Source organism: Oikopleura dioica, chromosome 1 (genome assembly GCF_907165135.1).
Source record: "Oikopleura dioica chromosome 1, OKI2018_I68_1.0, whole genome shotgun sequence".
NCBI classification, from domain to species: Eukaryota; Metazoa; Chordata; class Appendicularia; order Copelata; family Oikopleuridae; genus Oikopleura; species Oikopleura dioica.
Genome location: NC_137291.1, coordinates 13,415,263 through 13,442,236, shown reverse-complemented (window position 1 = coordinate 13,442,236; position 26,974 = coordinate 13,415,263). Strand labels below are relative to the sequence as shown.

General features: G+C 41.3%; 9 protein-coding genes across 10 annotated transcripts; 4 read left to right on the top strand and 5 right to left on the bottom strand.

Moving 5' to 3' along the window:
- Positions 1 to 5,262, top strand: LOC145706811 (uncharacterized). Its single transcript, XM_081784261.1, has 5 exons — positions 1 to 436; positions 482 to 1,139; positions 2,352 to 2,481; positions 2,545 to 2,605; positions 4,937 to 5,262. The coding sequence occupies exons 1-5, from the start codon at positions 167 to 169 to the stop codon at positions 5,060 to 5,062; spliced, it is 1,245 nt and encodes a 414-aa protein (XP_081640387.1). The 5' UTR covers positions 1 to 166; the 3' UTR covers positions 5,063 to 5,262.
- Positions 4,535 to 26,974, top strand: LOC145706872 (triosephosphate isomerase B-like). Of its 2 annotated transcripts, XM_081784338.1 has the most exons (6): positions 4,535 to 4,547; positions 25,873 to 25,984; positions 26,025 to 26,163; positions 26,212 to 26,413; positions 26,458 to 26,659; positions 26,702 to 26,974. In XM_081784338.1, exons 2-6 carry the CDS (start codon positions 25,873 to 25,875, stop codon positions 26,791 to 26,793), a joined length of 747 nt encoding a protein of 248 aa, XP_081640464.1. In that variant the 5' UTR covers positions 4,535 to 4,547; the 3' UTR covers positions 26,794 to 26,974. The 2 variants fall into 2 exon arrangements, with proteins under 2 accessions (XP_081640464.1, XP_081640455.1); XM_081784329.1 differs by lacking the exon at positions 4,535 to 4,547 and having other exon boundaries at positions 25,834 to 25,984.
- On the bottom strand, positions 8,019 to 9,051 carry LOC145706887 (guanidinoacetate N-methyltransferase A-like). The gene is made up of 5 exons (XM_081784348.1): positions 8,803 to 9,051; positions 8,576 to 8,698; positions 8,447 to 8,529; positions 8,323 to 8,400; positions 8,019 to 8,279 (listed from the first exon to the last, which is right to left on the bottom strand). The coding sequence occupies exons 1-5, from the start codon at positions 9,044 to 9,046 to the stop codon at positions 8,094 to 8,096; spliced, it is 714 nt and encodes a 237-aa protein (XP_081640474.1). The 5' UTR covers positions 9,047 to 9,051; the 3' UTR covers positions 8,019 to 8,093.
- On the bottom strand, positions 9,426 to 9,800 carry LOC145695400 (mitochondrial ubiquitin ligase activator of NFKB 1-like). The gene is made up of 2 exons (XM_081772387.1): positions 9,681 to 9,800; positions 9,426 to 9,637 (listed from the first exon to the last, which is right to left on the bottom strand). Exons 1-2 carry the CDS (start codon positions 9,736 to 9,738, stop codon positions 9,450 to 9,452), a joined length of 246 nt encoding a protein of 81 aa, XP_081628513.1. The 5' UTR covers positions 9,739 to 9,800; the 3' UTR covers positions 9,426 to 9,449.
- Positions 11,386 to 12,985, bottom strand: LOC145706822 (phosphatidylinositol polyphosphate 5-phosphatase type IV-like). Its single transcript, XM_081784272.1, has 7 exons — positions 12,761 to 12,985; positions 12,500 to 12,717; positions 12,256 to 12,381; positions 12,116 to 12,212; positions 11,982 to 12,075; positions 11,770 to 11,935; positions 11,386 to 11,725 (listed from the first exon to the last, which is right to left on the bottom strand). The coding sequence occupies exons 1-7, from the start codon at positions 12,963 to 12,965 to the stop codon at positions 11,441 to 11,443; spliced, it is 1,191 nt and encodes a 396-aa protein (XP_081640398.1). The 5' UTR covers positions 12,966 to 12,985; the 3' UTR covers positions 11,386 to 11,440.
- Positions 13,005 to 14,009, bottom strand: LOC145706897 (uncharacterized). Its single transcript, XM_081784359.1, has 4 exons — positions 13,723 to 14,009; positions 13,599 to 13,664; positions 13,434 to 13,536; positions 13,005 to 13,270 (listed from the first exon to the last, which is right to left on the bottom strand). Exons 1-4 carry the CDS (start codon positions 14,005 to 14,007, stop codon positions 13,020 to 13,022), a joined length of 705 nt encoding a protein of 234 aa, XP_081640485.1. The 5' UTR covers positions 14,008 to 14,009; the 3' UTR covers positions 13,005 to 13,019.
- On the bottom strand, positions 17,340 to 20,039 carry LOC145706832 (E3 ubiquitin-protein ligase RNF13-like). Its single transcript, XM_081784283.1, has 8 exons — positions 19,766 to 20,039; positions 18,925 to 19,247; positions 18,379 to 18,530; positions 18,097 to 18,332; positions 17,941 to 18,050; positions 17,776 to 17,895; positions 17,659 to 17,736; positions 17,340 to 17,617 (listed from the first exon to the last, which is right to left on the bottom strand). The coding sequence occupies exons 1-8, from the start codon at positions 19,831 to 19,833 to the stop codon at positions 17,544 to 17,546; spliced, it is 1,161 nt and encodes a 386-aa protein (XP_081640409.1). The 5' UTR covers positions 19,834 to 20,039; the 3' UTR covers positions 17,340 to 17,543.
- On the top strand, positions 20,097 to 21,971 carry LOC145706852 (uncharacterized). Its single transcript, XM_081784306.1, has 6 exons — positions 20,097 to 20,254; positions 20,472 to 20,603; positions 20,708 to 20,928; positions 20,972 to 21,136; positions 21,222 to 21,512; positions 21,561 to 21,971. The coding sequence occupies exons 2-6, from the start codon at positions 20,476 to 20,478 to the stop codon at positions 21,620 to 21,622; spliced, it is 867 nt and encodes a 288-aa protein (XP_081640432.1). The 5' UTR covers positions 20,097 to 20,254; positions 20,472 to 20,475; the 3' UTR covers positions 21,623 to 21,971.
- Positions 22,354 to 25,828, top strand: LOC145712260 (uncharacterized). The gene is made up of 8 exons (XM_081789949.1): positions 22,354 to 22,429; positions 22,478 to 22,691; positions 22,733 to 22,923; positions 24,100 to 24,395; positions 24,705 to 24,957; positions 24,999 to 25,065; positions 25,112 to 25,604; positions 25,646 to 25,828. The coding sequence occupies exons 1-7, from the start codon at positions 22,354 to 22,356 to the stop codon at positions 25,263 to 25,265; spliced, it is 1,251 nt and encodes a 416-aa protein (XP_081646075.1). The 3' UTR covers positions 25,266 to 25,604; positions 25,646 to 25,828.

Here is a 26,974-nt window from a genome sequence, read left to right as displayed (position 1 = left end):
ACTAACGATAAACACTCCAAAATATTCCGATATTGATATTAATTTCCTCACACATTCACATTTTCCTCGAAGTCAATTTTGAAGACGTCAGAAAAGAATAGAAAAATCCAGAGACTGCATTCTTTCTCCTCCAAAAAAGAGATCATCAACCACAACAGAAAAGAGGATGAGTACAATGGCGCAGAACACAGCGCTGACGATTCCTCAAGTGCTGCTGGAAAGCAAGAAAAAGTTCGACATAACAAGCATTCTCGCTGCTGCTGCTCGGGAACCTCAGAGTCCCGTGATCTCCAACACCAGTTCCAATTCCAGCTCCAACTCTGGCTCGAACTCGGATCCCGAGACCTCCAAACATCTCGAACGAAGCCCTTCTCCAGTCGAAATCATCCCTAACAATGAGCAAAGCTCGCCAGCCACTCCAGAAGCAAAAATAGAGGTGAGAAATTCCCCACAAAAAGAAACCCTTGCTAACCCTCTTTAGGAAATTCCGAAGCCAGCTGAACCAGCAGCAACTGGTCTCCCCGCATCAGTCATGGAACTCCTCGCAGCACAACAAGCAGCTCTTCTTCGACTGACCCAAGGTGGTCTATTCTCTCAACTCGCTGCCGGGGCAACTGCTACTGCCGGAACTGGAACTGCCGGAACCGCCGCTCAGCCAGGCATCCCCGGCCTTTCGACGCTCACCCGTCTGCCTGAAGATACTCCTCTCCCACCCAGTCCAAAATCAGAGTCGCCCGCGCCGAGCCCTCCTCCAGCAGCTTCTGCAGTACCAACTTCGATCCCCACCCCGGTTTCGATCCCAACCCCAGTCGTTTCTGCGCCGAGTGGGCTCTCCGCCATCTCTGGCCTCTCCAACCCCCTGATGCCCACGCACAATGCACTGGCAGAACTACTCCTTTTGCAGCAAAAGCAACAAGCACAACTGCACGCCCAAACTGCTCAAATCCAAGCTCACATCCAAGCACAAGCTCAAGCCGCTCAAGCTCAGGCTGCTCAAGCCGCCCAAGCCGCAGCAGCAGCCGCAGCAGCGACTCAGCATCCTACGTTTCCTGCAGTTTCAGCATCCTCGGAAGCTGCCCCTGGACCCCTGCGCGGCCCGGTCGGCTACGGCGTGCCAATGGGAATGTTCGCGCGAGCTTGTAAGTACAGGGGCTTTATCAAAGAACTGGCGCCAATTCTAGCGCTAATAGAACTGACGCGAAGAATGTTTTCGCGAGCCGTCGCGACGTCGCGGGTTTTAGTGTTGCCCGGGCGTAATATCTCCCATTGATCATGACTTAGCTGCTAAATGAGGCCTAAATCAATTTATAGCGGGTGTGAGAGAAACTCTCGATCTGTCAATTAATGAGAATACTGACTCAAAGACCAAGGACAAAGCAATTTGAAATGAATGAGTCTTTTTCGCGGAAAACACTGTAGAATTAGATTAATCCAGAGGCGCGACTTGGTGTCCGGAAGAGGTGACCCCAGCTGTAATTTTGACCCGGGGGTAATTTTGGATCCCTTCGAGGATTAAAAGGATCAAGAAAGGAAGCAGATGAGCACAAATGGCGTCCAGGAGGAAGCTGAATAGAATGACAATCTTCTGAATCTGCTATTTTTTTTCTGAGTGGGTTGTTTTTAAGATCGTAAAATTATCGTTCAATAACACTCACTAATTAGCTCTAATCAGCTCATTATACGAGATCGATGTTGAGTCTCAGACTGAACTCGGCAACCTGTGTAGAAAGCCTGAGTCAGGGTCTGAAAAAACTTAAATGAAAAGCCGCGCAGCGGCTTTTTTTTCAAACGAAGCCGCTAAGCGGCTTCGCCAGAATCTTTAATAGATTGAAATGGTAATATTTTTGAAGCCGCTTTGCGGCTTCATTTTTAAAAAGCCGCTGCGCGGCTTTTCATTTCAGTTCTCTCAGACCCTGACTCAGGATTTCTACACAGGTTGCCGAGCCCAGGTCTCAGACTCACCTGGATCGGCACAAGAAATGAGAAAATCATAAGATTACTCTTCTTATAATAAGAGGGGTTTGTAAGTTGAGCATCGATTTTCGCATTTTTGGGATTGATCAATTTGCAATGCGTGCTACATAAATTTCTGCCCTGGTGTACTTCTCACCAATTCCTTTGCAAGCCAAATTGGCGGCAAGGCGTCATACGCTGCGCAGGGTGGGCATAATTATAGTAATTTCTGTGTAAAACCAACACCACCACCGCGGGAACTATTGAACAGGCTATTATGAAATATGCGAGAAATTGGCGGCGCAGGGAAATGATGGGCATTTAGCGCGCTAAAAGTAAAACAAGCGGCGAAAATTGAATTAACCGTGTACCACGACTTTCCTCATCCTTTTTTCTAGCTCCGTATCCGACCATGTCCCCGCTCAACCCCTTCATGAACAATCCGTTTCTCAGGAAGCCGAAGAGGATCAGAACTGCTTTCACTCCCGCACAGCTGATGAGACTCGAACAAGAATTCAAAAAGAACCAGTAAGTCAATAGATGAATTTTATATTGCTGTTTTTGGGGCAAGAATTAACCGCGAATTTGTAGATATGTCGTCGGAGCCGAGCGAAAAACCCTGGCAAAGAACCTTGGCCTAACCGAGACACAGGTAACTTTCAAGCAAGAGCCCCCAAAAAAAGTGACCGCAAAAGTGACAACTGGAATTTGTGTTATTTTCTAACTCGGAGCGTTTTAGCACTTCCGAATAGCAACTCTCTCTCTTTTGACATGACATGAATCACATGATTGACGCACATGAATTTTTGAATTTTTATGGTTGCTACTTTCTTTTTGATTTGGATTTTATAAAAGGCGGATATTTCAAATTTATAAGATTGCCGAAATTGAGGGGGAAAAATTTTCCGGATCGGCAGAGCTTGAAATCCCGTCACAAACACCCTTTTAATAAAAATTATTGTTTCTAAATGGGCGATTTGTCAGGCGACTTTCATCCGCCGCCGAGGTGTTCTAATTCTCAAATTAGGGACACTCTACGCACGTGACTCAATCTCAAAAAATTCTAGTCTATCTAGCCACCATGGTACTGCATGATGTAAATCTATAACTGTTCTAAATTGTGTACCAGTATTTCTAAGAGCTAAAAATATAAAAGAAACTTTAAAATAGATTATTTATGATTTTCTGAAAAAAAATCATTTTCTGTAAAGAAGTTAGCATAATTGGATCGCTAATTTAGTACTCGAAAAAATGAACCTGATTGCTGGTAAATTGGTTTTAAAATGCATATCAGGCTCGCGCGATAATCTGCTATTTGTTGCAAATAGTTGAAGGGGATAGTATTCTCGCGATAATGTCATAATTGTCCATCCCCATTTGCGGCCGCGAAATAAAGCACCGGAAAAGCAAGCCCTCTTTGTGCGCTGCAATTAGTCCTGATAAGAGATGAAAATTGCAGCTCGGATTTCGACGCGTGCTAATCCGACTCATTAACTTGCCCAAGTGCCTACACCTTGCGGAAATCGCTGTTTTCTTTGGCCCAGGTTGTGTTCCTTAGAACCCCCGAAGACGAGCAGCTTCCGCTTTAGAAAATGGGCGCTAGAATCGGGCCCAAATCATAAAGAAACCGATTTCATTGGGATTAAGTTCATCCTTTGTAAAGAAAATTTAAGGGGGTAGACCTTTTTCGAGAAAAAAATCATCAAAAGTTTGTAGATTGATACCCTTATTTCATCAGTTAAAAGAAGGTCTGAAATAAGGGTTTCACTTTATTAATTCTTGGAAAAGAAATTTCATCAAGAGTTTTTAGAGTGATACCCTTATTTTGGCATTTGAAAAATGAGCTCTGAAATAAGGGTGTCACTACATTAATTCTTGGAAAAACGATTACCAGACGATTAAAAAAGATAATTTGGCAGTAAAATGCTTCCAAAGACAACAAGGCGGGTTACCCCCTTAAAAGTTAAACATCATCTCCGCTTTTACCGTGGCTCGTGGTCCACCTCGGTGAGCCACTGCACAAATAGCCGCCGCCCGAAAAGTAATAAGTTTAATCTTGTGGTCGCCTCGGATAAACTGAGGCGCCTTTCATGAATCCCACTAAGATCGTAATTTCGCGAAAATGAAATGTAAACGCAGATGAGTACTTGCTAATTGAAGGCAAAACAGGGCCACTTTGAAAGTGATCCGATTACGCGATTTTCCAGCGAGTCTTAAATTTGAGAAAACAACTTTTTCTTATTGAAAAATTCAGCGTTTTCGCTAGTTATGACGGGTTATCATTTATTATGTTTGGAAAGCCACTTTAATTGGCAAAAATGAGGCTGATGGGTTAACCACTCGCTGATGAAAGTACCCTCAGTTTACTCTAGAAACATTCACAAGCTGATAAGCTTTATCAAAAACGAGCCATTTTTTCGTCAAATTCGAATTTTAAAATCGTTGAAATTTTGGCTCAAAATCGTTTTTTTTTACTGTCAGATGGATGTCAATTTCGCCCCAATGTTCTTTTCTTAACCTGTCTAACCCTCCAACGCGTGGTGTGACTGACAGTGTCGGCGCCTCTTCACGCTTCTTATCAACCTTTTTAAAAACAACAAAATTGGAACTTGGTACTCGGAACTCTAGACAGGAAGCGCTCGGGCGTTTGATCCCGCCGCACTGCATTTGGATAAGCCGCCAAATGTGTAGATTTTTTTAATCGAGAGCGAGAGGTGCGAAAATATAATATTAACCCCTTTTATGTCGAGCACTGGCAGGCGGCTGATAACTAAATGAATTTCAAGCACGGGGAAAATAAAGCTGCCAAAATGTGGTTGAAGCATCTCTAATACCAATTTTAGTACATTTGACAGCAATTTCCACAATTGTCACTTTTGCGATGAAGCCCTTCGCGGCTTCGAAAAGAAGCTCTGAAGCCGCATGCGGCTATTTTTACCGAAAAGCTCTTTACAGTCACTTTTCTAACGCTCATTTTTTTCAGGTCAAAGTCTGGTTCCAAAACCGCCGAACAAAGTACAAGCGAGAAAAGATGGAATCCGGCGAAGCCGTCGAAATGAACGAAGTCGACTCTCCCGTTGAAGATATGGACGATTCCATCACCAGCTGAGCTTCATTTCGTTCTTGAGCAAAAAGTTCTGCCCGGCCGCCAGATTTTCTTCAGTTCCATCGACTTTAAAAAAAATAGTAAAAATGCTATCTGCTCGTTTTTAAACATTATTCTTCGCTGCCTCTCATTCATTTTCATCCTCGCTGTAATTTTTTGTGACTGTAATTTTTCACTGTAAATAATGAACAAATAAAGCGACATCGAAAAACAAGTACCGTAGCCGCTTGTTCTGGGTTGTACTTTTTGGCGCGTAAAGGAGTCAAAATTGAAATTCTTTATAAATATTACCGAGTGTGGGTTTTTCCCAGCGCGGGCAGCGACCATAACGCCGTGTAAGTAGAGAATGAAAATGGGCCCGGTTTAGCCGCTGTAAAGACAATTCGACAAGGCCACTAATTCTCCATTCCGCCGAGTCTGTAATCCCAGCTAATTTAATCATGAAATGAGTGAGAAGTTCGTAATGGCAAATTCCACGACTGTAAAAGGTAGTAGGGGGTTATCATTAGAGCTGCCCCTAACCCTAAACCTAACCCTGGGGGCTAAGCCCCCCGGGACCCCCCCTAAATCCTAAACCAGGGGGCTACGCCCCCCCAAACCCCCGTTAAGTGTTCCCAGTCCCTAACCCTAACCACTAGCCAAGATTCTAGAGATACACCGTAAAAAAGAAAATTCTTGGAAGAAAACTTCATCGTAATTCGGTTATCGAATCCAGAATTTTTCGTAAACAAAAAGTCTGCTCCATTCCATAATGAATCGTTGGGCTTCTGTTGTAAACATGTTGCAACTTGCATCTGCGGATTAGAAACAAAATCAGTCCTTTTGGTGGTGTTCTTTGTGGTGTTTACCTGGGTACACGGCGGCGCCTTTTCTCCCGCCGCCTAAACATAAAAAGCCACCTAACAAATAACTCCGACACAATTTTCAAATTAATTTCCAAATTGCGGTTGCAGCTTAACTCGTTTTTTCAGAAACTTGCTCGCTTGCTCGCTTTCTTGAGGGCCCTAGCGGTGATTAGGAGGCTTGGGTAATTGCCGATCCACTTCCTTGCCATATTATACTTTAATTAAACGCTATCCAGCATCATTTTCGTGGCGCAGGAAAACGCAAAAATGATCGATCAGCCGTCGCAAGAGGAACCGCCTCGCGTGCCCAAGTGATAGATGGATTCTAGCGCAACGAGAGCGTCCTTTCGTAATTTGACAACTTCCAGACAGCAAAACCACTCAACGGGTAATTAATTATCCATGCACAAGAAGGAGAACAAACTAGATACAAAATATTTGCTTTCTCGAGATTGTTCAAATAAATACGCCGGAAGATGGATGAAAAAACAGACTTTGTTCATAAACGCTGAGTTTTCTAAAAGATCATTATGAGGATTTTTATCCTCATTTTTGCATCTGTCTTTGGTGAAAACACTTTATCAAAAGAAAAAGCCAGCGCGTTTTTACGCAGGAAAAGAGCAAATGAAGGTTATGAAGAGATGTGGAAAAGAGGAGATTTGGAAAGAGAGTGCATCGAGGAGGCATGTGACTCGAAAGAGTTTCATCAAGTTTTTGATGATTTTCAAGTTTCTGAGCCGCTTTACGTAATAGAAAGCATTATGCTTCAAAGGTTCATAATTTCCCTTCAGACAAAATACGTTTTATGTCGGCACGATGCTATTGAGAAGAATATTTCGTCTTCTGATTTCATCAGAGAATGTTATGGCAATGAAGTTGTAAACCCATGCGCACACTCGCTTATTGGCGATGAAACTTTAGAAAAATTGGTCATGGAAAAGCCAGCTCTGATCGAAAAGATAAATAGAAAGATACTTGCAAAAGATCCATGTGAAGGGAAAGATAATTGTAAATCATTTGTCCGAAATTCTCCGATAAAACCTAAAAGAGGACAACTACTTGGGAAAAGTTTCGAATGCTAGTTATATTACCAGTAGGATATCTTTTCTTTACATCACTTTCTTTAGTTTTCTTGACTTTCAAAAAGACATTTCACGGCTGCATTAAATTTTGAGATATCCATTGATGTTGAGTGCTCAACCAGACATGGACGTGGCTCATGGCTAAACATACTACATCTCACTACGGGTGGTATTCACGGTAGTTTTGGCAATAGATTCTTCACTATTTGGCAATCTGAGTTCGGTTCTGGAGATGTGGCAATACTTTATAATAATGATTCCCCGGGACGCAACGGCAAATGGGAAAGAGGCCCTTTTTCACAGTGTCAGGATGGAAAATGGAGTACCTATACATTTACACAAAAACAAGTTTCGAGTTTCACATCATCAGTTGGTAAATTCACAAAAGTCATTCACTATATTCACCTCTTTTCAAGCTTTATCTGTAAAGAAAGATGGAAAAGAAATATCTTCTTTTCAAATGGCCACGTCAAAGGCGAACGAATTGACGAATAAACAAATCTCTGTCTATCTGTCGAATCCTTGGTACCCAAGTGCTTTTGACTACAACGTGAAGAACTTGTACTATCGTGTACTCTGATCAAATAAGAAGCATAGATTGAAATGAATTTTATCATTCTTTGAAAATGTCATTTCTCTAAAATGGGAAATAAACGGCGACCATAATCTGCCTTCAGTATCCGAATGTTTGTGGCGGATGATCCGACTTTTATTCTCAAAATATACAAATTGCATTATCTGTCCACAGCGCATTCTTCCTATTTCCGTCTCCAAATATATTTTATATGATGAGTAGAAGCACTATCAGAAAATGCATCTTGCATCATATTTGTTAAGAGAAAGTGCGGTTAAAGAAAAGTGGGAAAGAAGTAATGAATAATTTAAAAAGTGTTATTAGGATGTGCGGCTGACCAAAATGGGACCGCCAATATCTCCCAATTATCTTAATGATCGCAGCCGCGAAAAGTTATTCCTGGTGTTCTTTTTTTACTTAGTTGATTAAATTCATTCCATCGACCGTCAAATACAGTGTTTGTTTATGGGAGTTATTTATTTCGAAGGACAGAGATTTTGAAAAAGGCTACATGTAGGATGTTCAAAGAAGATCTATTCTTTGATGCAAGTTGGTGCGAGCATCCATTCAGTGTCGTAGTACTTGCAATCAGCTGGTGGCTGGTTGGAGATGACTTCCCAGGAGATGTTTTGTCGCTTGAATCCGGCTTCCAGGAGGTGGGGGAGTTGGGTCTCGATGAAGAGCATTTCGATGCCTTGTTTTGTCTTGGGGTAAGTTGTCTGAAAAGATATTGTTGGTGATGCGAAAATTGAGTTGTTTTACCTTCATGAGTTCACCGAAGCTAGTCAAGTTGCAGAAAGAAAGAACACCTCCTTTTCGAAGAAGTCGAAAAGCGTGTTTCTTGGAGAGGATTTTTTTAAAAGGGTTGAGAAAGAAGAGATTGTACCTTGATGAAATCGAATTGATGTGTGTGCCAGGTTTCTTCGGAAAGAGGGTAGGTATCGTACATGATTCCGTCAAACATACCATCTGAAATCAACGATGAGAACGCGAATTGAATCGAGCGATTATTTACCTTCGAGCTTAGGCGCGGCATCTTCCCAGAAACCAGGGCAGGGGTGGACGTTGTGGGGCTGCTCTTTCTTCCAGTTTTCGAGTCGCTTGAGGACACCGTCGTTGCACTCGATGATGTAGTGATCTAAAAATGAACTTATTGAGCAATAAAAACTTTTTTTATAAGTGCTACTTATGATGTCTTTTTAATGGCTTTGGCCCAGTCTATTATTTGAAGGTCAATCTTACCAGTGATGTCGTTTTTCTGGAATTGAGTGGCAGAAATGGCCATTCCGAAGCCAACTTCAAGGCATTTTCCACCGTTGGAAGCGGCAATGTCAGCGAGTTTGTTCATGAATGGAGTCTCCCATCGCTCCATGACGGGCTTTCCCTCGATGGCGAGATGAGTGTCGGCCTCGTTGTAGTCGGCCATGGAGTCGGTCCAGTTGGATCGGCAGTCCTCCTCGGCGGCGAAAATCTTTGGCTCGGCCATAGCTTCTAAAAACTTTATTCTCTGTTATTTATGAAGAAAGAAAAGTTTAAAATAGAGTTTAATTGTCAGAAGTAATCAGAATATTGAAAGTACTTATCTCACTTGATGATCGGTCCAATTTATTGCGCTCGCCGGCGGGAACGCCCGGCTCATCCGCCCATCGCAGATTCTTGATAATGGGCGAAATAAGACGTATTCTGAGTCAAAATGTCTTGAAATTTTTCCTGGAGACAAAATCGAATAACTGCTACAACTCAGTTGTAACAACTGGTATTTTTGCCGTGCTTTGTCTTTCATCCTTTTTGCTTGCTTGATCGAATGAAAACAAAAGAATCATTTTTAATTTTACTTTATTCTCGACGATGTCTAACTCGGAGAAAACAGACAGGAAGAAAGTTTTTCTTCAGAAAAGCTTGATGATCTGCTCATTTGTGAATTCCTTGCGGCAGATTGGGCAAAGCTTCTCAGGAAGACCGGTCAAGCACTTGTGGCAGGATCGATGACCACAGTGAAGAGTACACTCGTGACGATCTTCTTTGTTGTAGCCTTCCAAGCAAACGTTGCAAGCGGGTCCCTCGTCTTCTTTTGGCTCTTAAAATGGAAATTAAGTCACGATTAATAAATGCAAAAGTACCTGAAACTCCCATCTGTCGCAAAGCACTGCCAAATGCGATTTTCAAGGTGGCTTCCATGCTCTCTCGATCCTTTTTTGCCCATTCAACATGCTTTTCAGCATCCTCAACGGCCTTTTTTGCCTGTGATCCGGGGTCTGGATCGACATAAGGCAAAATCGCCGGCATTTTTTTATTATTTCTATTTTCGAATGATTATCAGACCCCTGCTTTTGAAGCTTATTTTCAGCTTCGCATTCGTCATTTTTGGCCCGATCCAAGCTTTCCATGACCAGTTTCACGTACTTGTTTTTGTCTGTGATGGTCTATATTTTCTTAATCAACTACTTTCATGACTTTGGGAAAAATCTATAAAAACCACTTCCTTCTCCATTTTGTTTGACCTTTGCTGCATCACAACATTTTCCGAGCATGAACTCCCTGAAAGAGAGATTCGTGGCACCACATTTCCCGGCTGGGCAGTTGAACTCTGCATCACATGGAGCAAGCTCATATTTCCCCGATTCATGGCTTCAGAAGGCTTTTATATTGTTAATAATTAATATCTATATTTTATAATTTATAATAGGAATAATTGTTTATTGTCTGTTAAGCCTGATGTAGGATTTTATCCGAAACCGGTAGTTAACAAATAAACCAGAAAAATTAATTATAATCTTGTCAAGTTCAGAACGTATCATATATTTAGAGTCTCTCAATTTATATTTAAGGCCCTTCCAGTTGGTACATTTAAATTCGCCATTCTCAAGCTTGTGCATATTCTCGGTGAGATAATAGCAATTCTTGCACCCATAGTATTTTTGGCGGAAGACTGAATCATAGCCGGCATATTTCGTGGTATTTTTCGTTTGCAGGTTCGTAAAACTAATTTTTGACATTTTCTCTTAGATGGAAGATTGCTGCAACTTATGCAAGAGAAATTCTCGAAATGTCGATTTTGAAAATAAAAAGGGAAATCAAAAAAGAAAAGGTAAGATATCAGCCTATCCCCGTCAAAGGAATGCGCGTTGATCGAAATCTCGAAATGAAACCCACTCCAACCGAGTCACGCTAACTTCCCCAGTCGCTAACTTCCCCAAGATTGTGCAAATTAGCGTTTTGGGAAAGTTAGCGTCTTGGGCAAGTTAGCGTCTAAAGTGGGTGGGCGATCCGTGGAGCGTTGAATGGCTCTTTCAGCATGTCTTAGTCTGGTAGACAGTCAGTCCCCTCTTAGAATCTAACCTCGACCTTTCCGTGTGAAAAGCGGTCATATTTTCCATTTCTTTCGAGCAAATTTTGTTTAACGTTTTGAAATTATATTTTTGTACTCCGAGAGTACACTCATTTTGACAGTCGATTTCAAAGTTTATTAGAACATTAATCCCAAAAAATGCCTGAATTCTCAAACCTCTGTCAAAATAACTTTGAAATAATGGCACCTTTACTTTCTGAAAACTGTATTCAGTGTTCGATATAAAAATTTCGAGAAAAAAAATTATTTTTTATAACCGGCAACTTTGACGCTAACTTGCCCAGACGCTAACTTGCATAATGTTGTTGCGTGACTCCACTACAACCACTTGTGAAAGAAAATTGGTATTTTCGACAAATTGTATTCATTTTGAATCGTTCCACAAGCTTGTTATAAAAATATTATTTTATTCCAAACAAAGTGAAAGATTAACCGATTTTATCTTTCTTTTTTATTAAATATATTCACATTTTTGTATGAAAATGGAGCGTGTTGATAAGAAAATATAAAGTGTGTTTTTCTCAGTAGATCTCAGAGTATGGTACAGACTTTGGAAGGACCACCGAGTTTGGAGGCAGTGCCGGAGGTAGTTGAAGATTTCAAATTATCCATCTGCGGCGTATAAAAAGCGGCTTTGAAGACGCTGACCACGAATTCGCCGTTGTTCACGGACAACGGTGCGTTTTTAGGCGTAACTGGCGAAACTTGAACTTGGAAAATTGCAGCCACTGGTCGATGGTCCGAGTGGTTTAGTTCTGGATAGCTGTTGTAGTAGACGGGAGAGATCGGCACACGATTTAGATACAAGATTCGATCCTAGGGTTTGGATGAATTGATTGCTTGAATACTGTATCTCTTACTGTATGGCTAGGGCAGCGAAGCGACCTACTGAGGTCGTAGATCTGAGTATTTGGCTGGAACTTGTAAGTCGGGTCGAATTGAATCGGCTGTTCGAGGAAATCTTCGAAGCAAAGCGAGCGTTTTATACAAGCACGGAGCTCATCTTCTCCCGATTCTGGGTTCCTCCTTGATTTCAATGTTATAAATATGTATCTCCATAAACCATTCTCACCTGAAGTTGAGATCGCCAAACCAAAATATACAGTCGTAGTCGTCAAAATTTACATCATACTTTTCTTGCACAATTGTTAAAGCATTATTTGGACCTAAATCTTTCTTAAAATTTGCCCAAAAATGGATCAGTACCTTTTAATTGAGTTCTAGAGCGCCTTAATCTCAACTTGCTTCGGATCGTCCGATAGTTTCTGACCCTTCCTTCCAAGCTGTTCTGCGTTTCTCCTGCCTAGAAAGTCCTGTTTGAAGATAAACGATTTGAGAGGGGTCACCTTAAAATGGCTGTTCATAAATAAGAACTTGGTGCCGAAGATTTGCAGCGCACAAGCAGCAACTCCCTTCGTCTTGATTTGACTCATCGCGCGAACTGAAAGCACTCCCCAATCAATTGTCGAACACTAAAATTCACATGAATGAAGTGCGAAAATCGAAAGATTTGTTCCGTTCAAACAAATAATCTTAAAAAAAAGAGAAAGTCAATTCTTCGAGAAATCGTCATCGAAATTAGTGTCCCACCTTGGTCTGAAGCTCGTGCCGAACAAATATGGACAGATGAATGGTGCCGAATCTGACGGCATGGAGGAGTATGTACTTTTTGCCGACGCACTTCTGAAGCTGCACTTCCCATGTGTAGACAGACTCGGAGTTGATTTCCTGACAGCCGAATATGTAAACATCTTTGCGAGTGGAACTCTGGACATTTAAAAAGTTTTGAAGTTGCACCAGATCGACATCTAAAATCAAAACATCCTTCTTGGTTCCGAAAATCAAGCAAACCTGTAGAAAGTCCTAAATTCCAAGTTCCAATCCAGACATTCAGATTTCTGCCTGGCCCAAGATGTTGTGACAAATCCCGATCAGAGAGCGGTTCCGGCGGCTTGTCACCAGGAGGAGATCCTCTTATCGGGTCGATTTTTGCCATGGACTCATCTCGAAGCTTCGCCAAAGATGCTGAGCGCGGTCGGTTGAGAGGCTTTCTCATTTCCACGCTAGAATCGCTGTCTTTTCTTAGGTTGAAAAACAACAAAACTCGTCTTCAACGGAGATCGTTTTCAACCTTTCCTGTTCCATCGTCTGTTTCATCGCTTAGAATATCTTCGATTCCGTCGTCATTTTCCAAATTCTCCTCGATTTTGTCGAGTGAGATAACAGTGCTCATTCGCCTTTTATTTTTGTCCATCGCACCGGAGACATTTGGGAGAATTTCCGAATCTGATGTATCGACTTCTGTGACATCCGTTTCTTGCAGATCGAGAGAGTCTCCGACATTGATTTCTTCGCCATTTTCTAGTGATAAAATTTGTTAGATCTTCTTCATTTTACCTGTATTTGGGACTGAGTAAGATTTTTTAAAGGGGCTTTTCATAATGTTTGTTTAAAAAAAGTTACTTTGTTATGAATGGTAATCTATTTTTATGATTCTAGAGAAAGAAAGACTAAGCCTTAATACCTTGACTTTGGTAGGAAATTTCCTCACTGCTTGTTGATTCCTGTTTGAGGACTGTAGGAACTGGTGTTCGTTTTCCGGTGGTTGGGCGAGATGAGCCGCTATCCTCGACTTTTTATGGGCTTATTTTTACGAAATAAAGGCGAAAAGAACAAGAAAGCAATAGACCCTTCCTGTGACATTTGGAAACGGAGAAATCGCCCTGTTATTATTGAGATTCTGCGCGACATGGCTCTAATGAAAATTTTAGTAGATGAATAGTCTGATTGTTGATATTGGCGAAAGCGCTTACCAAAACAGAATCAACCATCAAGTCGGCTGCGTTTGACAAGGAGTAAATATTAATAGGTGACTCCCTTTCAGATTTTCCATCATTCTTGTCATTTTCTGCATTTGCTGGTCCCTCAATTTCTTGCTCGACTTCTTCTGGTTCTTGATCTTCCTCGGGTTCTTCCTCTGGTTCGCCGACCCAGCCTTCTGTAGGGCCATGAGAGTCTGGAACAACTTCTTCCAGAATCTGACCCACAAGCCATTTTGAGATTTGAGTCGAATTGTCTTCTTCTGGCTCGTCTGTCATCACATTCTACAAAATTAAAAATGTGTCAAGATGAACACCACTCCAGTAAAACTCAAGTGCACTTGATCAATGACCAAGTTGACTAGTGGTCACCAAGCCAAAAGGCGGTAGGCCGCAATTGTCTATTAGGATAGGGTAGGATATTTTCTCGGTAGAATACTAGAGACAAGATAGTTGGGTAAATAGAATTATTTGAACAAGCACTCCTAAAATTGGCGTTATCATCTTTTCCCCGGCGTCAGGCGATTTTTATGCTCTCAACGCAGCTTTTTGGACCCTAACCATGGGTTAGCTTCATAGGATTCGTTCTGCACTAATATCAATAATATTTAATAACTACATGACGATTTTGAAAATTGCTTGATCTGATCAAAATACTTCGATTTTCCGGATATATAAATACCCTCTTGAAAATATGATTATTATGGTTTTCACGAAAATATCTTGGTTCTTCATTATTCAAATATCTCTAAGTTCCCTTTGAGTTCTGACCTCTGAGCGGAGATTTGCTGACAGAGAGACTCATCGGTTGCTTTCTGAACAAATACTTGCAGGGACTAAATATTTAACAATTTAAATCAGAAAACAACTTTTTTCGCTCCTACTTCTTTCACTTCCCACAAGTCTCTCTTTTCTTTCGAATACCAAAAGATCAAAAAATGACTGTTGGAGTTAAACAAATGACATTTTCTGAGTAAATAAAGATTTCTTTTTGTTTCTACAACAAGAAAATGACATGTTCCAAAATTGAAGGCCGAGAAAGAACGGATTTTAGACATTTTTGAGGGCAACTTCATGACGTTTTAGGCCACCTCCTATTTTAAATGACAATTTCGATGATTATTTTCAATGGAATCCGTCGTCAAAATTTGATAAAAATTTTTGTCTCTAAAAATCTTCGCTTGATTATGGTTCTCGCATAATTTTCTGGTTAATCTCTGTAATCTCCTCTACACTTGGCTTTAGGAAGTTTTTTGTTCAACAGGAGGCATTGAAAATAAAATTTCAAAAGAATTTACTCACGGAGGCGGGTTTGCTCGGCGCCTTTGTCTTTTGTGGAACTTATCGAAAGAACAACTTTCTCAACGACACGGATTTGTTTGTGGTCAATTAGAATTGCCCGGGATACGATCAGCTCTTGATGAGTGGATTCTCTTCGTTGTTTGCACGCGAGGGCGCGAGAAAGTAGAAATTGGGGATAAGAGGGGTTTTACTAGATTCTCTTTCTGCGGTAAAGAAATTCTCAAGATTAATGACAGATTTTCTTCTATCCCCTAGTTCTATTGTCTTTTAGATGGGTTTGGAGACAGATAATAAAACTCTCATTTTGCGAGAACCATAATCCTACTACTCTGAATTTATTTTTATATTTAAAAATAATTAACCAGTTGATAAACTATTTTTAATCAAACAACGCAGTTTTGGCTTCAAAGAGACCACTAAGAATTGAATTAAACTAAAGTTTACCTTTATTTATTCACGATTTCTTGCATCACTAATTTCTCTCTGCTTACACACTGCTGATTTCATTTATCATGTCATGAGACCTTCATGTTCTACGTCAGATTCTCTTTTGTAGTATCTTTTCCAAACGCAAGAAATTGATTTCTCCAGGGACTGAAAAGCCGTCACCAATCGCTTTTCGCCCTGGATTTCAGTGAGAAACTGGAATTATTAGCACGAGACAGCAGCGAACATACTGTAATCGATCATCTCATCCGATTATTTTATTGAACCCGGGGTTTTTTCTTTCAATGCACTTAATTTTAACATGTCTGGTATTTTCGTGGGATTCGTTTATTCAAGATTCTAGTTGCAAAGGGTTCTATCGCAATCGCAAGTGACATCATTCAATGCTGACGTATAGCATTCATAATCATTGACGACAGTATCGTAGCACAGATAGCACTCGTCAGAGCACGAGGCTGAGCATAATTTAGCATCGTAATACTTGACCATATAGGAACATCCGGGAACTCCTGAGCCGAGATGCTCGCAACAGTAATCAGCGCAGCTTCTCTCTGGGCATTCTTCTTCGCAGCGGTTGAAATCGGCTGTGCACAGGTATTTACAGTACTGGTCAGCTTCGCAAGCACTGTAGCAGTTTCCCAGGTCGGTTTTGCAGTTCTCTGTGCAGAGGAGATCCCCAAAGACAAGGTTTAAAAATGAGAGTTTCAAGGCGACCATGTTTTTCTTCACTCGAAAAGAAAGTCTTTTCTGGCTTTCTGAGAGTGCTTTCCATAAGGTGAATTCTCACGGAATATTTCCAAATAACGTAAAAAAGCTTGAAATAATGAATAAATTAAACGAAGGAAAATTTTAAAACGCCCGTAAAATGCGGCGTAACGGAACATGGAGAGTACCAGTGATCGATCAATTTATCCTGTGAATCAATTAGACCCATTTTTCTCTATAAAAAGGACACGAGATTTTACGAGAGAATAAAAAGAAAAATAAACAAAGCTTTCTTGAAAGACCTAGCTGCCTAATTTCATCCTGTCTTAAAATCTTCAAATGAGTTTATATTCAAATAGAGAAAAGGAAATCAGTCCACGGACGAGGTCTAGGAGTATCATGTCACGACTAGAGGAAGCTGCATTTTCAAGAAAGATATCTTCCGCAAATGGAGAGCTGATAAGAGTAAGATTATTCAAACGAATTATTTTTACCGTATAATAGGAATTGATAAATAAATAGGAATTTATTTTCTAATTCAGCCATTGCAACCAGAACACCCTTCTTTATGCGATCCCTTTCTACGACCACCTTTGTGTGGGCTCATATTGACAATGATTTTGATTTCATGGTAATTATTGAAGAATATCAATTTTATCTTTTTTCTTCGGGTCAGTAACGTGAGTGTTCACTTTAGGTTGTCACATATGTATATATTTTTTAGATATAAACTAAAATAAAAATTATAATTTTTATGGTGCTCATCAAAAAAGCCATCTTTTAACTGAACTTTCAGTACGATTGCAGCGATGTACCTTCGTTTTGGAAGTGTAATATTGCTAGAAGAAACATGGTTGATTGCTATTTTGTGGATAATTGCTGCATTCGGCTTGCTCTTGTCCTTTTATGGCCTGAGAAAAGGATGCAGGTATGCTCGTTCATCAAACTAATCGTAATTATAATAGGGACCGGATGGAAATTGAACAGCAGAAACTCGTCTACAACATGCGTCTCTTTGGAAATCAACCTGTCAAGAAGCGCCTGCGAGAAATGAGCCAAGAGGAAAGAAATAGAAACTCTTCCCGTGATTCTGAATGTTCTGTCTTTCTCGAGTGCGAAATGCACTACTAGAAACGATGAAAAAACGATGTTTTTTGTTGAATAGTTTGCTGGTTTATTGTTTAATTTAAGCCATTATACAATAGTTTTTGAAGTAAGAACAAGGCTAGAACATAAAGAAACTTTCAGCCGAAGAGATTTGGAAATTTTCAATATACCATCATTTGACCAGGGAACTTTGGAAAGGGAACAATTAGGAAAGCTCAAAAAGAGAGTGGGAATGCGTTGAGGGAGCGTCTTCTTCATACCGTCGCTGGATCATTCCTGGGAGTCGATTCGTCGTCGGCATCGTCCGAGTCTGTTTCCACGGGGAGATCTGAAGCTACTGTAACTTGATTCGAAAGGAGAATCTCTTACGAATAATGGGAACGCCTTCATCGTCGATTGGGACCGCGATTTGTGAGGATAATGTTGTTGAAGTGTTCGTCGAGTTTTCTGAAACCGATTCGGCACTTGTCGCATCAAACTTCTTACCTGTCGCGAAGACGGGATTGACTTCGCCATCTAGTGAAGTGTAGCTGCTTACTGAAGGACCACGCGCACGAGGACTGCTGCGGGAAAAAGCTGCGGCCCAGCCGACGCTTCTTTCCTCGTCTAAAAACAGGGTTGAGGTTGGAAGAGGCGGAGGAAAGATCTTACCATCTTGGAGCTCGGGTCCTTCAGGTCGGATTAAAGGGGAGTCTTCGTTTTCAGAAGCTTCATCATCCGAGCTTGGAAGTACGATTTGCTTGCAGAGGGGACATACTTTTCTGAAGAATAGAAAGGTTGAAAAAGGAGCTATGATTGGATTTATACCTGTTTGATGTTAGCCAAGGGTCGATGCAGATCTTGTGATAGCCATGCTTACAAGGCAGCTCTCGAATCTTCTCCCCCGCTTTGAATTCTTCGATGCAGATCGCGCAGCTTTCAAATCGCGAGCCGTGTTCTTGCGGGTTGAATTTGATGATCGGAAGCGTATTGAGCTTCTTTCGGGAAAGTCTTCCTTTCCGGGCTTTTTTGTATTCGCGGGCGAGCTTTACGATCGTCGAAATCTGAAATCATGAATGATTAACTGGATCCAGCTGTTTCATTTCTTACGAGCATGATTAGTAGACAACCTCCCACGGCAGAAGCAAAGGGCCAAAGAAGATGCTGCGGGAAAGGAAATGGATCGTCTGTTGGAAGAAGACGGACGAAGATGTGGTCTTTTTCGCTCTTGAGGAATTCTCCAGCGTCAAATGTCGTCATCACTAGAAAAGATAATGATGATTATGCTATTGTTTGATGCCATTTTCGGAAAAAAAAACGGACCAAAGAAGATCTTAAATGACAGTAAAAGGCCTTGCATCATTAGAGAAGACGATTAGAGAACACTGATCTTTCGAATATGGTTAAAATCATCATCCTCGAAGAAGATTCTAGAGCTTAGAAAATTCATTTCTTATTGAAAACTCAATCTTACAGAAGATATACAATATACAGATACCATAGTATTGCATTATTGTTGTAAGGTCGGGTTCTCGATGAGAAAATTGATATTCTAAGCTCTAGAATCCTTTTCGAGGATCATGATTTTGACTTCAATCGAAGGGCTACTCATTTCTGGCCATTTTCACAGTATAACTAATTCTCATTGTCCCGTACCTGCAGGAATAAACTCAGGATAGCCAGTGGGCCCCATTCCCGTAGGAGGATCATCTGGGAGGGTAAAAACTATTGCCGCGGCGAAACCAGCTTCTGTTGCGGCTTGAATTTTGTCGAGAAACGAGCAGGTGCCTCTGGAAATGAGGGCGATGGGGAGAACGGTTTCATTTTGAAGTCTGTAGGGAGCAGGCGCAGGCTTGATTGGAACATCGCAGGCTTCGATAGGAGATGCTAGAGAAATTCGACCGAAAAGGCCGTCATCTGGGAGATCGGAGCCGAAGTACGCATCGAGCGATAGAAACTTGTCGACGACCACGAGCGAGCTAAGAATTGAATTGTAAATAACGATCGTTGAAAAACCCATGCTCTTTTTGAAATTTTCTCTGTTTGAGAAGTTTGAGAGCGGGGAGAGACGTAGCCTTTGTGGAGCAATAAAATATTGGTGATTCGTTTCGTTTTCAATGAAAATTATCGAAACTATCGTTACTCATGAGCGAGGTACTGAGAACAATGACTACAACGCTATCGGAGACCTTTTATACAGGCAGATATAGGATCGAATTCTCCTACGTTATCAACCTTTATGTAACGAGACAAGAACATTCATGCTTATGTACAAACAAGAAGAATATTTATTATGGTGGTATTTTGTCTCGACCTTTTTCGACCCGTCTAACATGTGATTATTTTGTTAATTTACGAAAAAAACGAATCGTTTGAGCGAAAATACGATTAATTTACAAATATCGTTTGCTTTGGAAGATAGCCACTTGCCAAAATTTTGCCAAAAGTAAACAGTTGTTTTAGTATAGTAGTAATTGCTTATTGCAATCATTCTTACCTGTTGTAGACATCTATCTCCGCCTTGCTTCCAAGTACGAGAAACTGAAGTAACTGTAACGAACGCATTTTCCCATTGAGTCCTTTTTCTAGACCCAGAATTTCGTTACTTCTCTATCTTAGCTGGAAATTGTGTAACAACAGTATTTTTTATTTTACAAAATGAAAGGCGTCAAAGGCCCTTCTTGACCGTCACAAGAAAATAACTCTCGGAGAGACGCGAAAAACAAGCGAAAATTACGCGAACTTGTGATTCTCCTGTCGAGAATACGCCCAGGGAAGGATAAATGATTCATTTTTCCAGCGCGGCGGCGATTGGACAGAGGCGGCCAATCAAGAAGAGCTGATTACGCAACGGCGCTCTGCTTGAATCGGACGGCTCAATCGAACTTTCAGAACTACGAATAAAAAAGGGACGAAAACGAAGATTAGATAGAATATAGAAGAGGAATTTTACTAGAAACCAGCCAGTTGAAAACTTCGAGAGAAGGTAATCATCGGAAGTAATCGTACGCGTAGATAACAATTTTGTTTGATTGAAATTTCGAAAAGATAAGATTTTCTTGCAATAACGCCAGAAGAGGGTGAGTATCATTGAATTAAGCTGTCATCATAAGAAACGACTAAAAATATCTAAAAGCAATTAGAATCTTATCATTTATGATCCCGTATTGAAATGACTTCAATCTCTAGAAATTTTCGTTCAGTGCGATGAGCTACAATCCCGGAACGCCGGCCACTCCTGGCTATGGGATTCCTCCAACTCCAGGACCAATGTATGGAGATCAACCACCAGCTACTCCTGGACCTATTTATGGCAATTCTGGGGCAAGTTACAGGAATGGTTTCTGAAAACGATCATTTGAATACAAAATGACGCGTGCTAATCGTCAACGAAAAATACTCCAGTAGTTTTCATCGTTTGTTCGAAAACTCATCAAAGTTACGCTCCCGCTACCCCCGGCCCTACTATCAGCTATGGCCACACTCCTGGTCCTGCTTCTAACATGCGCGGCCCTCCCTCAAATGCAGTCGCTTCCGTCAAAAGAATGGGCGTCATCAACGAGCAGAGTGGTCCACAATCCGTTCAATCCGAGTATCCTCCCGCCACGCCAAGATCAGCCCTCGACAATGGCGTTTCAAGCCCACAAATTCAAAATATCGGTAAACAAAACGACTCTTTCCCCATCTTTATTGCTTCCTTCAGTTGCTACAGTAGATCTGGACTGTGGAAAGCTTGACCTCAAAAGCATCGCGATGCGAGCTCGAAACGCCGAATACAATCCAAAACGATTCGCCGCGGTGATTATGAGAATTCGAGAACCAAGAACCACTGCGCTGATCTTTTCCTCGGGGAAGATGGTTTGTACAGGTAAATAACAAGCGGCTTCTCCGCTTTTAGAGAAAAATAGAAAGCTTTTCTATTGAAGATTTTTTCGATAACCTTTCGTTTTCAGGAGCAAAATCAGAGGAAAAATCCCGACTTGCAGCGCGAAAATACGCGCGAGTGATTCAAAAACTCGGTTTTCCTGCGAAATTCAAAGACTTCAAGATCCAGAATATGGTCGGCTCCGTTGATGTCAAATTTGCGATTCGTCTGGAGCAGCTTGTTTTGAATCATGCGCAGTTTACTTCCTTTGAGCCGGAGCTGTTCCCTGGCTTGGTCTATCGGATGATCAAGCCGAAGCTGGTGCTCTTGATCTTTGTCTCGGGGAAAGTTGTTCTCACAGGGGCGAAGCAACGAAAAGGTACCGTACTGTATTTAGAAAAAGATGAATTCATGCGTATGTTTTAAGAAATCGACGATGCTTTCAACAACATCTACCCGATTCTACGAAAATTCCGCAAGCAAACATAAAATAAGAGAAGCAAAACTCATAATTTTCTCAACCATCATTTTGTCCCCCACCTAAATCTCTTCTCTATTTATATCTTTCCAAGGAGTCTTGAAAAAATTTAAAAGACATAATTGAAAAACAGAAACTACTGATAAAAAATCGCTTTTTATGAACTGCCGGTGTGCCAAACCCACCGATCTCCTGTGTTTGACTTTCTTCGACAAAAATATCTGAATTTGTATCTGTTAAAAAGAAGTGGACTCGCCATTCTTAGTTTTTGAAAAAAAAGAGGGCGAAAAGGTATTCTGAATATTCTAGCTGTATGATAAACGAATGAAACAAACCAAATAAATGTTATCGAAAAACATATCCCGACTTTTCTTTCTACTCATCGCTTCAGAAATATCAAAATTGGTCAATTTTCAATCAAGACAAATTTCAACCCGAGAGTCGATAGATGAATTATTCGCCCAAGATTCAAAACAAGGAATAATTGAAAATTAGAAATAGAGATTTCAAGGCTCAAGAATCGATCTTCTGATCCGTTCTTGAGCAAATTACTTTCCAACACGAGTCTTGGGGATGAAATTAGCTTTGACGTCAAACTACTGTTTTTTATTAAAATATTGATTAGCTCCGTATAATTCCAAAATTGATTGCCAGTAGTCCAAAATAAACTGCATGTTTTAGAGATTTTTTGAAAACAAGAGTGTTTGATGACTTGATTTCGGAAATCGAGAGAGAGTGAAGGATGAAAGAGCTGGTTACCCAACTGAGCGCAATCTCAGATGCAGGCTTGTTACGAGATCGTTTCTGTGGCAAGTTGCGTAATTGTCACTTGTCTGGGCGTACCTCAAACTCAAGCCCGAATTGAGACGAGCTTGACTCGCTGGTCGACCAGTTTCTCCAGCAACTGCCAGAGAATGTGATCCGAGCATTCGCAGAAAGAGCAAAAGTCCATCTTGCCCACGATTTCGTCGCTCAATTTCCGCCAGAAATAACCGACCAGATTTTCTCCTACCTCAGCGGCAAGGATGTTCTCAACGCTAGTCTGACATCAAGAGAAAGGCTTCAACGAGATAGAAGAGCGTTAGAATTCTAATAATTTGATTTTGTAAAGCCTTTTTGAGAGATTGGCGAAGGGCGATTCTCCGGCCGAGTTTATGGCGCGCCTTATGCAAGAAAAACGACTGGGTTTCGCTCGAAAGAACTCTTCTTGGAGATCTGACAGTAGTGGACTATCAGAGTGAAAATATATACAGACGATTGTATCATCGGGCGGATCAGCTGCAGCGAAATTGGAAGAATGGGGAGTTCAAATGTAAGTCAAAATACCCCTTATCTATGCTCAGGCAACCTGTGTTGAAAACCTGACTCAGGGCACTGAAAGATCTCTCATGAAACGCAGCTACGAGAAATGAAGCCGCGATGCTTTCACGATCCTGAAGCAGGTTTTCTTCAGGGTTTGCTGAGCCTCTTATTGATCAAATGGTCAGTTGAAATCCTTGAAGACTACCCTCGATAAATAGAGACTGACGAGTTTTTAATCGAAGCGAATTTTTCGGAGGCTTCGGAGAGAATTTAGATGAAGTACTAGTGCAACAGTTGCTAGGACAAATACTTGAGATTTCTCGGTAAACACGGAAATGGCGATAGATTTATTTAAAATCCACTTTTAAAATCTTTGGGTTATTTACAGAGAGATAATTTACGAGCGCTCGCCCATGTAGCAAACGAACATCTCCAAAAGGTGTGACTGTGCTTCTTGCATAACAACCACGATTCGATCAGTGTCAGGCCAGTTCTCCAAAAGGAGCTTTCGAATGTTGTGTTCAGAGACTTTTGAAAGGTGGCAGGAACTCGCCTGGAGCGTCGCTTCCAACTTTTGACGGTTTTCTTTTGTCACGCATTCTGAACAGTCTTTTTCGAGTTTTCAAAAGCTTGTTTGATTCTAGCGCTAAACAGTGTTGTAAACCCGTAAATAGTTCGTGCAAGATTTTCCAGATCTTCAACCAACCAATACTTTCCCCGGTAGTGGATTCGACGATGACGAACTTTTCAAAACGTCGTGTTTTCAATCTCAAAATTTTGCGTTATCAAAAATGAGTGTTTAATAATTTCGAAGATTTCCTGTATTCATGGCCGCCATGGCGCAGGACTTTCCCAAGCTGGTAGAATTTCTTTGGGCTTATTCGTTTTGGCTTTTCAAAATTATAAATTCTCAAGTTTTCGGTTTTTTTTCGCACCTTTATTAGTGAACTACCATTGGAGTCCGAACTTAGATCACTTGATCGCTTCCTTTTTCCCTAGAAAAAGTGTTATCTTTATTAGACTTTTCTTTAATCTTTTTCAAGTTTTTACCATGAATTTTTTCTTCATAAATGTGTGGCACATTTTCTCAAGAAAAAGGGTTAACTTTGCCCAGTGTAGAAAATAGTTATCCTTTTGAAGAAATCAGTGCCCTCTTGTGAGGTCAGGTGTTTAATGATCTTTTCAGTGAGCACCAGAACTGTCAGACGAAATCGAATTCAAGCGCTGGACCACGCAAATGGTCGCACAGCAGCGCTGGCCCATTTTGGAAATTTGACCATCGATGACGAAGAAACGTGCGAATCGATCAGCATTCCGCTTGAAAACAAGAGGGAAAGGTTTTCTTCCGTAGCGCTGGCTGGGGAAAACTTTTTGCTCGTCGGAGCGGAGGAAGATGGATGCGTGCTGATTTTTAACCTGGCGACGAGGAAACTTTTGGATAGAAGATATTATCTTGAAGATTCGAATAACAACTCACTTTCGGTATGTAACATATAGTATGTTTATTTGTTGTTGTTTATTAAAACTGAGTATGTATCATTGTAACGAAAGTGTTTTGCGTATACAGGAAGGAAAGCTTCTTGATGTTCATTTTATAATTCCCAATAAATTCAAGTGATGCCAACGTCAAGTATTTCTCTCTTTTAATGTCATCTCATATCCAAAGGAGAGCGCTACTCGAGAAGTCTCACAGCGGGGGATGATAAAAATCTTCCACTCGTATATTTTATCAGATCGTTTATAGTATTCTTTTACATGTTGGGGAATATCTTACGGAAAAATATTGTTCAGGTGGATCATCTGATCTATTTCGAGCCGAACAGCTACGCCGGAATCATTGGAAATACCCTCATCGTCGACAGTATTCATCAGCGCTCGGAAAAGTCCAATTTCGAAGTCTCCGATGATGAAAATATCGAAGTGACATCTTTGAAGATATCCTCTGGCTGGAATCGCGTCGTTGTCACGGCTTGGAATGGGTTGACGAAGATCTTTGATTTGGAGAAGAAGTACTGGATCGATTGTGCGTCCATTTCTTCGGAAGGTGAGGGACTTTCTTGTTCGTCGTGGAGTTAATTTTTTAAGGTGTAATTTGCTCCGATGTCAAGCGAAATCGCTTCGTCACTGGCGGTGCCTCCGGCACAGTACGAGGGTACGCCCATAAATGAAATTACAGTTGTCTTCAACAAGAATTTAAGGTGGAGCCTGGTAGATGGAAAGCTGCTCTTTTCGGCGCAAAAGACGTACGATGAGATTTTGGACGTTTCCTGCGGAGAGGCAAATGCAGCTTCGGCTTGTTCAGAGGGGAAAATAAGAATCTGGAGCTGGACAGGAAAGATTTTAAAATACTGACGTATTCTTATAAGGAAATTCTTGATTTTCTGTATTTGACCGTCAAATTTTGACGTCGATTTCTCGTTGATTTGTTGTCGATCGAGAAATCGAAATCAAATGGAACAGAATCAGTGCGTTAAAAATTTGAAAAAGGTCAGCAGCTTCGAAACTGGTCCGCTCAACTTGGCGCTATTCGATGCTTGGAGATTCATCCCTATTTCGATGTTTTGCTTGCGGGCGGAGATGCGAAGTTCCTGTCGATTTGGGATCATAAAACCGGGAAGCTGATCGATAGAATTCACAGAAACCCGCTGAATGTCGACAAGATGATCGTCACTAGCAAACTTCTTATCATCGGTAACGCCAACAATCTTTCCCAAGCTCAACTTTTTGCATAGCGGGAACTGGAAGTCCCGGTCAAATCGCCACGTACAACTTCAACCTCGGCCTTGGATCAGAATACATTGAAAAAGAAACTGCCTTTTACATCTGATTTATTTCTTAATTCTATGCAGCCACTATTTTTCTAGAATATTTATTTTTCATTGAAAACAACAAATCGCCATTGGAACAACCCTTCAGTTTTAGTTTTAACCCCCGTTTTTCAGACCTCTTTAAAAAAAAGATGACCCGAAACTTCTTTGTCGGTGGCAACTGGAAGATGAATGGCTCCAAAGCCACCATCGATACCATAACCGACGGGCTCAATGCTACCAAGGTTCCTGAAGGCGTCCAAGGTAAGGGAAGGAAGATCGATGAAGGTATAAATTTTTTTAGTCGTCTGTGGAGCACCAGATGTCTACCTCACCTATGCCCAGTCGAAAATCACCAACGCCAGCGTTCAGGTTGCTGCTCAGAACTGCTACAAAGAAGCCAAGGGTGCTTTCACCGGAGAGACTTCTGCTGATTTCTTGAAGTAAGTCGCGCTCTTTTGATATCGATTGTTTACAAGTTTTCTTTTAAGGGATTTGGGAGTCAACTGGGTCATCCTCGGCCACTCCGAGCGACGACATGTCTTCGGCGAGTCCGACGAACTCATTGGCGAGAAGTGTAAGAAAGCCCTCGCCACTGGACTCAACATCATTCCATGCATCGGAGAACAGCTTGAAGAACGAGAAGCTGGCAAGACCGAAGAAGTCGTTTTCAACCAGATGAAGTTCATCAAGGCAAGAAATGACCCATTCTCTTTCTTTGATAAAATGTGATCTAGGACAACGTCGATGACTGGAGCAAGGTCGTTATCGCTTACGAGCCAGTCTGGGCTATCGGAACCGGCAAGGTCGCTACTCCCGAGCAGGCGCAAGACATCCACGAGAAGCTCCGAGCCTGGCTCAAGGCTGAAGTATCCCAGGAAGTCGCTGATTCCGTTCGAATCCTCTACGGTGGTTCCGTCAACGGCAAGAACTGCAAAGGTAAGCTCCTCGACATCATCCCTTTCTTCATTTTTTCCTTAGAACTCGCGGCCAAGCCCGACATCGATGGATTCCTCGTTGGCGGTGCTTCCCTCAAGCCCGAATTCTCCGATATCATCCGAGCCCGGGAATAAGTTACTCTTCCTTACCATAATACCTTTAATTTATAAATTCTACATAGTTCAATTTAAATTTCACCTGAAATCAATCATCTTAGCTCAACGCTTTAACTTCAAAATTGTAATTGTGTCTGTCTCTTTTTGTTTCCCTACTGTCGACTCTCCGTTCTGTTCACAACTAAAGTGCCTACTTGTA

Excerpts from the sequence above, each read along its gene's own strand:
- LOC145706872 (XM_081784338.1), top strand. The coding sequence starts at position 25,873 with ATGACCCGAAACTTCTTTGTCGGTGGCAACTGGAAGATGAATGGCTCC. Across the intron at positions 26,414-26,457 it reads ACCAGATGAAGTTCATCAAG|GACAACGTCGATGACTGGAG; the intron begins GCAAGAAATGAC and ends AATGTGATCTAG. Across the intron at positions 26,660-26,701 it reads CAACGGCAAGAACTGCAAAG|AACTCGCGGCCAAGCCCGAC; the intron begins GTAAGCTCCTCG and ends TTTTTTCCTTAG.
- LOC145706811 (XM_081784261.1), top strand. The coding sequence starts at position 167 with ATGAGTACAATGGCGCAGAACACAGCGCTGACGATTCCTCAAGTGCTG. Across the intron at positions 437-481 it reads CTCCAGAAGCAAAAATAGAG|GAAATTCCGAAGCCAGCTGA; the intron begins GTGAGAAATTCC and ends AACCCTCTTTAG. Across the intron at positions 1,140-2,351 it reads GGGAATGTTCGCGCGAGCTT|CTCCGTATCCGACCATGTCC; the intron begins GTAAGTACAGGG and ends CCTTTTTTCTAG.
- LOC145706897 (XM_081784359.1), bottom strand. The coding sequence starts at position 14,007 with ATGACAGACGAGCCAGAAGAAGACAATTCGACTCAAATCTCAAAATGG. Across the intron at positions 13,665-13,722 it reads TGATGGTTGATTCTGTTTTG|AGCCATGTCGCGCAGAATCT; the intron begins GTAAGCGCTTTC and ends AATTTTCATTAG. Across the intron at positions 13,537-13,598 it reads TTCCAAATGTCACAGGAAGG|GATAGCGGCTCATCTCGCCC; the intron begins GTCTATTGCTTT and ends TAAAAAGTCGAG.
- LOC145706852 (XM_081784306.1), top strand. The coding sequence starts at position 20,476 with ATGAGCTACAATCCCGGAACGCCGGCCACTCCTGGCTATGGGATTCCT. Across the intron at positions 20,604-20,707 it reads AATTCTGGGGCAAGTTACAG|TTACGCTCCCGCTACCCCCG; the intron begins GAATGGTTTCTG and ends AACTCATCAAAG. Across the intron at positions 21,137-21,221 it reads GGGGAAGATGGTTTGTACAG|GAGCAAAATCAGAGGAAAAA; the intron begins GTAAATAACAAG and ends TTTCGTTTTCAG.
- LOC145706887 (XM_081784348.1), bottom strand. The coding sequence starts at position 9,046 with ATGGCCGAGCCAAAGATTTTCGCCGCCGAGGAGGACTGCCGATCCAAC. Across the intron at positions 8,699-8,802 it reads CCAGAAAAACGACATCACTG|ATCACTACATCATCGAGTGC; the intron begins GTAAGATTGACC and ends GTTCATTTTTAG. Across the intron at positions 8,280-8,322 it reads GCTTCGGTGAACTCATGAAG|ACAACTTACCCCAAGACAAA; the intron begins GTAAAACAACTC and ends ATATCTTTTCAG.
- LOC145695400 (XM_081772387.1), bottom strand. The coding sequence starts at position 9,738 with ATGGAAGCCACCTTGAAAATCGCATTTGGCAGTGCTTTGCGACAGATG. Across the intron at positions 9,638-9,680 it reads GCGACAGATGGGAGTTTCAG|AGCCAAAAGAAGACGAGGGA; the intron begins GTACTTTTGCAT and ends TTCCATTTTAAG.
- LOC145706832 (XM_081784283.1), bottom strand. The coding sequence starts at position 19,833 with ATGCGTTCGTTACAGTTACTTCAGTTTCTCGTACTTGGAAGCAAGGCG. Across the intron at positions 18,333-18,378 it reads GTTGTCTACTAATCATGCTC|ATTTCGACGATCGTAAAGCT; the intron begins GTAAGAAATGAA and ends TCATGATTTCAG. Across the intron at positions 17,737-17,775 it reads CAATCCCGTCTTCGCGACAG|AAAACTCGACGAACACTTCA; the intron begins GTAAGAAGTTTG and ends AATCGGTTTCAG.
- LOC145712260 (XM_081789949.1), top strand. The coding sequence starts at position 22,354 with ATGAAAGAGCTGGTTACCCAACTGAGCGCAATCTCAGATGCAGGCTTG. Across the intron at positions 22,692-22,732 it reads CTTCAACGAGATAGAAGAGC|AGATTGGCGAAGGGCGATTC; the intron begins GTTAGAATTCTA and ends AGCCTTTTTGAG. Across the intron at positions 22,924-24,099 it reads GAAGAATGGGGAGTTCAAAT|TGAGCACCAGAACTGTCAGA; the intron begins GTAAGTCAAAAT and ends TGATCTTTTCAG.
- LOC145706822 (XM_081784272.1), bottom strand. The coding sequence starts at position 12,965 with ATGAGAAAGCCTCTCAACCGACCGCGCTCAGCATCTTTGGCGAAGCTT. Across the intron at positions 12,213-12,255 it reads TTATGAACAGCCATTTTAAG|GCAGGAGAAACGCAGAACAG; the intron begins GTGACCCCTCTC and ends AGGACTTTCTAG. Across the intron at positions 11,936-11,981 it reads TTTGGCGATCTCAACTTCAG|GAGGAACCCAGAATCGGGAG; the intron begins GTGAGAATGGTT and ends ATTGAAATCAAG.